This window comes from Setaria viridis, chromosome 9 (assembly GCF_005286985.2).
Source record: "Setaria viridis chromosome 9, Setaria_viridis_v4.0, whole genome shotgun sequence".
NCBI classification, from domain to species: domain Eukaryota; kingdom Viridiplantae; phylum Streptophyta; class Magnoliopsida; order Poales; family Poaceae; genus Setaria; species Setaria viridis.
Genome location: NC_048271.2, coordinates 36,038,024 through 36,048,431, shown reverse-complemented (window position 1 = coordinate 36,048,431; position 10,408 = coordinate 36,038,024). Strand labels below are relative to the sequence as shown.

The following is a 10,408-nucleotide window of genomic DNA, read 5'->3' as shown; positions in this document are numbered from 1 at the left end:
GGCCGGGCGCACAAACATAAACAGAAGAATCAAACAGTTTGTGCTCGGCGCAAACATATTGATCAAACTGACTCGAACGAGAACGAAATAGTAGCAAACATGCAGCAAACGGATACAACGGGACGAACAACTCGTGCACATGCTACCAGAATAACCAACTTCAGCAAAACAACATCACAAACACAGTAGCATGGCCAGAGATCCAGCGGCATCATCTTCAGCAATGAAATGAAACATCAGGCGGATAACTGCACCCACAGAACTGACTAACACTTTCTTCTTACAAAAAGTTTACAGCATTACAACCATGAAGATCAGGACTAACATTAATGACTTTGTTAACATAGAGTGTCATATCATGCGTGCCAGACAAACAAAAGATACATCCATACATAGCATAACTTACAGCACATGATACAAGCTACAGAGCACGGTTAATCTTAAATATTAAAAAAAACAAGGAGGCAAAGCTTATTTTGCCAGGGTTTCATCTAATGCAGTTCTGTATGCTGAAGATCAGGCCTGAGCCCTTGTTTGAGGATTTGCATGGAAAGCTGATTGTCTATTTTGACCTCCTAGCAGATTTAACGAAAGAGATGTTGATACTGTCTCCTGACCAGACTCCCCTATGCTTAGCTTCGACATGCCCACAAGTTCATCAACATTAATTGGATTCTTGGAATGAACTGCAACAGGCTTGACAATCTCATGTGTTTCTTGGGGCAGATCGTCTCCATCTTTCTGATTTGGCCAGAACGGAACTGAGAATTGCAAGAATGGTGAGAAATAAGCTGGAAGAATCACCGGATAGCTTGGGTGCATATTCTCTGGCATGACAGCAGAAGCTGCAGGACTCTCTGCAACAGCGGAAGTATCTGACTCCATCGATTCTACCTCCTCCTCCACGGGTGGTGGTAGTGGTGGTTGATTTAATACTGAGGCCTCTGGTTCTTGACTCCCAGGAAGGGGTGGAAGGTCCATCGACTGTAAAACAAAGAGAACACAGTTCAGTTCCAAATTATATGCAAAGCACAAGAACAACCTAATGAAACTCAGGATGGGCCAATGTCCATAACTGTCCATGGCTCCATGACACACAAGCTAAACAATTTGATCCAAAAAATTTCACTAACATAAGTAATAATGAGTTTACATACTATCAAAACAATGAGCACCAGTGTAGTTAGAACACATATATAAGTATGAAACAAGGTCACAGAAAGCACAACAATTGCATTAAAATATAGGATAAGATAAGCAGGTTACCTCATCAGGAACCATGTCAAAAAGGCTAGACCTTCTCTTCCTTCTGCTCATATTTGACTGACGTATAAAATATTTTTGAGCATGGCTTGCTACTTGAGTGGGTGTCCTTGAGACCACGAAATTACGAGAAATTCCTCGCCAATCACCTTTCCCAAGCTTTTGTAATCCAAGCAAAAACCTCCGGTGTTCTTCTTCAGTCCAAGGAACACCTATCAGAACAATCTTAATCAGCAACATGACACGCAATGTCCAGAACGAAGCCAGGCAGTAATATGTGAAGATACAAGAAACCAGTGAACAGAAATCGATGAACACCGGCATATTAACAAAGCATGGGAAAAGTTAGCGGTTAGCACACTATTTGGCTATTAAACGGTAAGGTACATACAGGGAGAGTACTATTGATAAATAAAAGACCAGTCAAAACAGCACAAAATCCGAACAGAGCTAAAAAAGGATTGGCATAATCCTAAGACAACTGCCACTTGACTTACAGTCAAAACACCTACCAGCCACCACCACATGCGGACCAAGTACTAGATATGACTGTTATCGCAAAATCTCATAAAAATCAGCTGTGATAATCAACAACAAAGACAGATAAGTTTTGCAGGCCATCAAAACTCACTAATCGATCATTTGATTTTGCTCAGAACCGCTGAAACAACCTGTTTCTTTATCAAGAATAGACAACTGGAATTTGGCACTGCATCAATAATGCTTGCATCCCAGTGTAGTAATGCATTTACACCAGAGCTTATCCTTTGGCGCATGTATCATGTATGGCAGACATAAGACTATGTGTTAGCACTTTAGCAGTTAGTGTCTATTTCTATGCATGTCCTCCTGATTACACAGCCCTATATCTCTACAGCCATTCAGCATCACCAATCAGCGCCAAATTTCTCCAAAAGCAACTGAAGTAACGGCTTGGAATAATCCATACTCCTTACTATAAAAAATTCTGGAGAGCTGAGCTTCTCAAACATCCCAATAATCCAATCAAACAGTACAGGGCGTCTACAGGTGGTCCTTAAACCAATCACGGATCGAATTCGAGTACCATATGTATCAGACTCAAGTAGTACCAAATCCATCCATTAGTACAAACTACAATAGTACTGGTAACCATTAATGCTTTTTCTCGCAGCTGAACTACCCCAGTAAGGAACTAGTGCCATGCAGGAGTATCCATTTCCCAAGCTTACACGAAGCCTAATCAGTGAGCACCAGGTACATGTTGAAAAAAAAAAAAGGCAGCACCAGGTAACGAATGGAGAAGGTTGGAGCTAGTTGGGACTGGGAGGATCTAATATCTAGGGTTCCACATCAGCTGGTAGCGGGTCGGATGATCGATTAGAGGGGAGGGGTAGAGATCGGGAGCCAGCTCACCCTTCTTGCGCTCGCGGCTGGCGGAGGACGAGCCCTGGACGAAGTCGTCGGAGGCGTAGCCTCCGCCGCCGTCGGCGAGGTCGGGCCCGTCGGCGGGGGAGGCGCCGCCGCTGGTGGATCCGGCGGAGAGGAGGGAGAGATTCCCCATGCTGGCGCTCTTGCGGATGGCCGAGCCATCGGTGAGGCGCACCCCGAAGATCTTGACCCCGCGGTTGGGGCACGTCCGCGAGTTGTGCCCGTTGTGGCTGCAGTGCGAGCACCGCCGCGTCATCGCCCCGCCGCCGCCGCCTCCCGCCGCCAGCTAGGGCTCTCGCGGCGCCCGGTCACGGCTGCGCGTGTCGGAAGAGGGGGGGGGGGGGGGGGGGGGGGGGGGGGGGGGGAGGAAGCCGTGTGTGGAGAAGATGCGAGGGGGGAGGGGAGAGGAAGAGGAGGGGGTTAACTCAACTGTTGAGTGGTGATTGGTTAAGGTGGTCGGCGAGCGTGGGCCGTCCACGTGGCGGATATTCCCGCGGGGATATACGTGTGACTTGGGCAGCGGCTTGTGGGGCACGCCTCCCCCTCCCTGGCTGGCTCCTGCGTCTCGCCTTCCTTTTATCCATGGACACGGCTGAGTCCCGCGTGCGGGCGCGCTCTCCTCTCCGCTCGCTTCGCTGCGTGCTCTCGTCTCCTCTCGTTTCGTTTTCATCGCCGGGTCCTCGGACCGTTTCATCCACATTTCCTGTCCACTTCGTCCGTCGTGTGTGGTGAGCAATGGCAAGCCACTCGTCGCTCTTGTTCGTTTCTCATCCGTTTCATGACCCGGGACGCGGTAGGGGTATAGAATTTCTTTCTTCTAGAACAAGTATTCATATATATCGCATCTCTGGATAGAATGTGATTTTTATTAGAGTCAGTAGACTTTTTGCTTAGTATCGGGAGAAGCTGTGGGAGATGAAAACCTCATACGATTTTGAAACGAAGATTTTGTGAATACAGTGAAGAAAATTATGCGGAAGTTTTGCTTATTAATTATTATATATGAAGCTATGTAGAGTGCACAATACTATACTCCCTCCATCCCAAATTATACGTGAATCTAGAAAAATCAAAATAACCTACAATTTAAAACGGAGGAAGTAGTTACCTATATTTATAGTATAATGTTCTAATGAATAAAATAGCGAATACAACTGCATAACGCTTGATTCAAATCATCCCACTAAACATATGAAATTAGCTGGTGGCTCTCTCGTTAGTCTCCTGGATTTGAGCTATGACTGTTTTTGTCACTTTGCTCCTTTCTCCTCTTGGCAATCATGAGTAGGTCAAATTTTGTGACAAGTAATATGGGTAGGCGACTAGTCGTGTGGATCTTAAGTTAACAAAAAAAAGTGTTAACGTGTCAAAAATAGTGCTAAGCCTGTGGCTTCAAATGTCCTCGTAGAATGACAATTCGTGTTATCTGGGCTATGGAACTGTTACAGTGGTCATCAGACATTTGGGGGAAGACCGGAAGAGTGGTGTTTGGCTGTTTGCTTCGTTGCTACAGCCTACAGCAGTGGAAATGGATGTTGGGAATCTGGGCGGATGGGCGTGGCGGCACGACGCGTGCGCACACCGGATATCTCGTCGGCGATCAAATCATTGACGTGGCGCGTGCCGACAAAAATATGGACGATGAGGAGACCAGTCAAACCGCATGAGGGCATGAGGCTGCACTCGCAACTTGCAAGCATCAAACAACTCGTGATCACCTGCGGGAGGCTTCCGTGTAGGCTCCTGTGTTGGCATGGCTTCATCAGTGCAAGAACAAGCAAGAGCGCATTTCCTGATGCGAAACGAGCAGCACGTTGGGCTTATACTTTTTCAGGAACAGATAGAGATCAACCGGTCTGAACTCCCAAGTAACCTGCAAAGTCAAAAGGATTCGACCCATGAGAGCTCTCCAAGGCAAAATGATTATCGAAGTCGCTCCAAACAGTGTCCTGCCGTACTACCAAATTACGTCAAGCGAGAAGCAAAGGACAGCTTATCTGAAGCTACTGGCGTTCGAGGTTAGGGCGTGTTTGATGTGAGGTAATAAACGAGGGTCACATGGGATGTTCGATGCTAATTAGGAGGATTAAACATGAGCTAATCTGCAGAACCCCTATACTAATTCGCGAGACGAATCTATTAAGCCTAATTACTCCATCATTAGCAAATGGTTACTGTAGCACCGTATTGTCAAATCATGGACTAATTAGGCTTAATAGATTCGTCTCGCGAATTAGACTCCATCTTTGTAATTAGTTTTGTAATTAGACTATATTTAATACTCCTAATTAGTATCCAAACATCTGATGTGACAAGTACTAAAGTTTAGGGGTTGTTTACAACCCCTTAGGCTCCATTTGTTTCTCTAGGACCTCCTAAAAATTTCTGTCACATCGAATATTTAGATACTAATTAGGAGTATTAAACATATACTAATTACAAAACCAATTGCACAGATGAAAGGCTAATTTGCGAGACGAATCTATGAAGCCTAATTAGTCCATGATTTGACAATGTGGTGCTACAGTAACATGTGCTAATGATGGATTAATTAGGCTTAATAGATTCGTCTCGAGAATTAGCCTCTATCTGTGTAATTAGTTTTATAATTAGCTCATATTTAGTCCTCCTAATTAGCCTCCAAATATGCGATGTGACATGAATTTTAGTTGGGACTAAAGATCCAAACACCCCTTATATAAGAATCGATTATTTGAGAATCTGGATTTCCTGATAATCTAGTGTCAAGAGAATCTGCTGGTTGGATAAGCTGTGAGTTTGACAACCCTGATTATTTGTAGCTGATTATCCATTCTGAGTGTAAATAACATGTATACCTTATGGTCGTTGATAACTCATTTGATTCATTTGATTCATCAGTACGAGTGGAAGATGATTTTAACACTATTTTTAAAAATTGCAAAACGCAAATTTCGTCATGGATCTAGCCAAGATAATTAGTAGTAGTATTTTACATCAGCTCAATCAATATCCATTAGTTCAACAAAGAAAGGATATTAAATTAGGGATGGGTACATCAATGAATCACATCTGTGATAGCGTCTTCCATGCATCTGCAAGAGCATGCAAGAACTCGTTGAAACATTTGCTCGAACACACACAGAGCATGCAAGCGCGCAAATCAAAGAGAAAAAGGTCGGTCGAGCTCCTCCCGTGTGAGGCAGCAGGCCACCAGCTGCTTGCTCTGCTGCTGCTGCTTCCCGACCACCTGCCGTGCCGCGCTATGCCGCCGCACGAGCATCGCCCCCAGGCTCCGCACGAACCGGATCTGTGGTGGGAGAGGCTTCGGACCTCGGGGACGGCGGCGGCGCAAACCCTAGTGCCAGCGAGGGAGGAACCAGAGGGAGAGGGAGGGCATCCGTGGAAAAGCCATGAGGATTACTCGTAGGCTGAGCGCGGTGCGGTGCTAGGCAAGTCGCAGTGGGGGAAGGGGTATCACGGCGCGGTATCGTGCGGCCGTCCCGACCCGTTTGGCGGGATTCTCGCGGTTGGTTGCCGCACCGTGTCCGCAACGCGAAAAAGAAAAACTCAGCACTCGTTCCGAGGATTAGTACCTGTTAGTTTTTAACTTGATACTAATGTGAGCATTTGTATTGGATTTAATAGCTAGTTTCCAAGAGCCTCCGTGACCCCCTTCAGTACCGGTTAGGTGCTCCAACCGGTACTAAAGGTCACCAATTAGTACCGGGTAGCTAGGGCTCCAACCGGTACTAAAGGTCACCAATTAGTACTTTAGTACCGGTTGGAGCCCCCAACCGATACTAACTTCCCTTCTATAAATCAGGCGTCTTTTTCCTTGTGCCCGAGTCATTTCCTTCAGTTCGGGCTTCATCCGTTCATGCTGAAATAGGGGAGGTGCTGCCAGATTTTTGACCATTTCGTGGGGATTTCACTCGTTCAAGTGTTCTAAAGGTTAGAAACTTCATCCTCCCTTGATACATTTTTTTAGATGTTTTGTTTCGTATTAGTCAAAGAAATTGATCAATATGAGGTTAGGGGAATAATTTTATAGTTTAGTCTTTTACAAATATGAGCTAAATAAATTATGGGAAAAAATACAATTTGTTCATATTTTAGTCATTTGCAAATATGAGTGAGATAAATTGTGGCACATAGAGATAATAAGATGAAATAGAGGTAATTAGTCATTTTGAGAATAAGCTACAATGAAAAAACTTTTCATTAATATGTTATGTTTGAGCTAAATAAATTATGGGGAAAAATATAACTTGTTCATAGTTTAGTCATTTGGAAATATGAGCTAAATAAATTATGGTACATAGAAGTGGCTACTGCTACTGGAGTTAGTGGCGATGGTAGGGGCAATCGTCATTCCTCTCGTGGCAAGGGGAAAACCATAGTTGATCCTCATGATAAGCTGAAGAAAATGAGCACGTGGGAGAGAGCAATGCTTCGTTATTTGGAAAGATGTCATAAAGATGCTGTTCCGGCAGGTGAGAAACCTCCTTTTGGTGGTCGTTATGCTCCACCGCTAGTTCCGGATGTTTCAAGTCCACTGAGTACTACTGTCGCAGGAGGCAAAAATAAACCACAAGATGAGGCTGGTCAGCGAAACCTTTGTCTTCGCCGTCAAAGGATACTTAAAGTCCTCCTAAATAGTACTGTTGGTGCTAAAAGGCAGCCGATTGACCTTCAGCGTCGGACACACGACCTGGGAGAATCTGCTTAGCTCCTGTTCGGGTGATCGCCCTGGTGCGGTTCGCGCGGCGTGCCAGCCAATTTGACCTGTTGATTGGCAACGAAGGAAACGTGTCAAATTCTAAGGATTCCGATCGGCTAAGGTTCCGATCTCGAAAAGCGTATCAGCGAATCGGCCGATTTGCTATATAAAGATAATCGGCTATAATACAGCCGACAATCACGTAGCGATTGTAAAGAAGACTACTTAGAGTAAACTAGACAAAGCTATGAAAACAACACTTGAGATAGATCTAATCGGCTATATGGTAATGATGAATGAAAATAACAATAACAAAGCCGACAATTCATATCTCAAGCTAGATAACTGGTGATAAAACTAGAACAATAGATAAAACCTATAACTCTAGTAAATATCGATAACTGGTGAATAAATCTAAACGAAACGACAGCGATACGCCCGAAGTTAAAGCTTAGATATTACTCGATAAGCGGAACTTACAGAATCGGCCGGAGATCGTGTCGATGCAGCCCTACCAACCCGTACGAACTTGTGAAAGAAGAAAAGTATTGGCGAAGTCGCCGACTTGAAAGTAAAGTGCGATGAAAAGTAGATTTGTTTGTATTGATTGATGTGTTCTTTACAAATCTCTAAAAGCGGCTATTTATAGCCTGTTACAACCAATTTCCTAACCGACTAGGATCTATCTCTAATTTTAAACGAAAATGAATATTTACAAACACAACTCGTATCGGAGTTGGTTATTATACTCCCGTGGGCCAATCTTTCTCTATCTTCTTTCCCTGGTCCATTTTAAGCCCATATTGGCCCAATCGCTCCAGCCTTCCAGTCGGCCGATCTCTACCAACTCAGTCCGCCAAAATACTGTAGCACCAATCGACCGATCCCTAACTGTAGCATCAATCGGCCGATTCCCAATCGTGACCTTTTAACCTGCCGCATCGACCAACCCTCTCCTTCCTTGACGCCGATTCCATACATGTCAAAATCCGGTGTCAACACATACCCCCCAGTTTCGAAGTAAAACATAACTTTTACTTCAAAATTTCTTTTTAACTTCTCCTCCGAAATAAACGCATAAAAAATCTCCTTCCATTTGGCGGTCTTCTACCTGATGATTGCAATCTTTTCGAAACGGACGCCTGGGACAACCACTCCCCCGAAATTCGCGTAGACGACGCGGTAAAAATCCTGCCTTTACGCCTTCTCGGACCGTCTTTAAATACTGGCACGCTCTGCACTCTTTCTTCACAAGCTAGTAACAATCCCCAATGGAGTTGGACCAGTGGTCAGGCACCTTTAGATCTTGGCCGAATGAAACCCCCGGTTGGAAAGAGTGGTACCAAAGGATAGCCAACTCCAAGAGAGTTCAATGGGACGAGCGAAAAATTAGCCAGTGCATCAATCTTTCCCTGTCTCAGATGAAGAGAAATGAGCCCTTGGTGATGGCAGCCTCCTACTTCTGGTCCGATGACCTCAATGCGTTCCTTTTCGGCCATGGGCCTATGACCTCCACTCTGGCCGATGTTGTGATGTTGACCGGCCTTGACATTTATTCCCTTGATACCCCCTTCCATTATCTAGTCAAGCTGACCCATCGACTGGAGACAAAAGGAATCGGCAGGTGGAAGGGGTACATCAAGAACAACATGAAGACCGGGACCGTTTCAAAGAGAATACGCAGCCTTCCTGATGATGTGGTTGGAGAAACATATTTTCTACGGCAGGGCAGTCGGTCCGTCTTCAAACACACAAGCTTTGGCTGAAGCATTGTCAAGAGGAGCCTCTGTCCCCCTCGGGAAGCATTTACTGGGATCGGCTTATCACATGCTGCACCAAATCGGCGTCAAACTATCCAAGGGAGAGCCGATTGGAAACCCAGGTGGCCCCTGGTGGTTCACCAATCTCTGGCTCAATTTATATATGAGCAAGATCTCACAACATCAGGTGGAGCACATGACATTCCCCAACATTGAGTTGGAAGAAAACCCCACCGTATGGCGTCGATGCACTTCTTTCGGCAAAGCAGCATCAGTCGTCCCTGGTTATCAGCTCACTGCCACCAAAGTAGCTGAATATTTCAGATGTTTTTACAACGGCTTCAGTGAAGAAACAACCAGCTGGTACCCGTATCAGAGGACAGAGCCGCTTTTTGAACTCCCCTTCAGTTACGATTCGACGTCCAACACCTTTGATAATGATATCATGGACGTCTTAATCAAACCAGGGATCTTACCGGCGAACTTCTTCTCGGGGAAGGATGCCCCTACTTACGAATTTTACAATCCATCCGTCGCGGCACGACAGTTCGGCCTAGGTCAGTTGCCGATTTATGTTTTCTTCGCCGGTCGTGCAAAATTCCAAGATGAGCTCACCAAAGGTCTTGATTACAGTCGGCTATGTGACCGAGTGCCCGACTCTAGCACCATCGATCTGACCAATTGTATAGTGGCACCTTTTGCTGTCCAGCAGTTCAAACTATGGTGGGCAGAATGGAAACAACATCTCTTTTCTACATCTCCCGCGATATACTGCAACATCTTGGATCCTGACAACATTGACCCGAATGCAGAGGTACCGTTCTTCCCTCAGCCGATTTCGATGCCGTTTTCCTTTTTATGCTACTAACTTTTATTTCTTTTATAGTCCGAGAGTCAACTCCCTCCAAGGCGCAGTCGGAGTGGCAGGCCGATAAAGAATCATTACCCGTATACGGAATTCCCACTCATCAGCCATCACGCCCCATCGATTAATGACATCACCACCGGCCGATTGAAGCAGACACCGAAGAAAACCTTAAAGAAGACAAGCCGCCAAGTGCGCACCCGCACGGAATTGGCCGATCAGTCTGCGGCGGCATCGGTGGAATCCTTGGCTGCGCCGATTCTCCCGGTCATTGAGGAACTTGATCCCCAAGCTGCTACAGAAGCAGGAGCGGCCGCTGCATCACTGCTACTAGAAGCCATTCAGGTAACCTCGTGTTCACATCCTCCTGAGTATTCTTCCGATACTAACTTCTCCTTTATATTAGGC

At 45.5% G+C, this 10,408-nt stretch overlaps 1 protein-coding gene across 1 annotated transcript; it reads right to left on the bottom strand.

Moving 5' to 3' along the window:
- Window positions 1–245: 245 nt before the first annotated feature.
- LOC117839432 (transcription factor MYBS3) lies at window positions 246–3,014 on the bottom strand. The gene is made up of 3 exons (XM_034719764.2): window positions 2,659–3,014; window positions 1,267–1,475; window positions 246–984 (listed from the first exon to the last, which is right to left on the bottom strand). Exons 1-3 carry the CDS (start codon window positions 2,927–2,929, stop codon window positions 517–519), a joined length of 948 nt encoding a protein of 315 aa, XP_034575655.1. The 5' UTR covers window positions 2,930–3,014; the 3' UTR covers window positions 246–516.
- Between the last annotated feature and the right edge of the window lie 7,394 nt (window positions 3,015–10,408).

Coding starts and splice junctions, on each gene's coding strand:
- LOC117839432 (XM_034719764.2), bottom strand. CDS start 2,929: ATGACGCGGCGGTGCTCGCACTGCAGCCACAACGGGCACAACTCGCGG. Junction 1,476..2,658: donor CAGCCGCGAGCGCAAGAAGG/GTGAGCTGGCTC, acceptor TTGTTCTGATAG/GTGTTCCTTGGACTGAAGAA. Junction 985..1,266: donor TTGACATGGTTCCTGATGAG/GTAACCTGCTTA, acceptor TTTGTTTTACAG/TCGATGGACCTTCCACCCCT.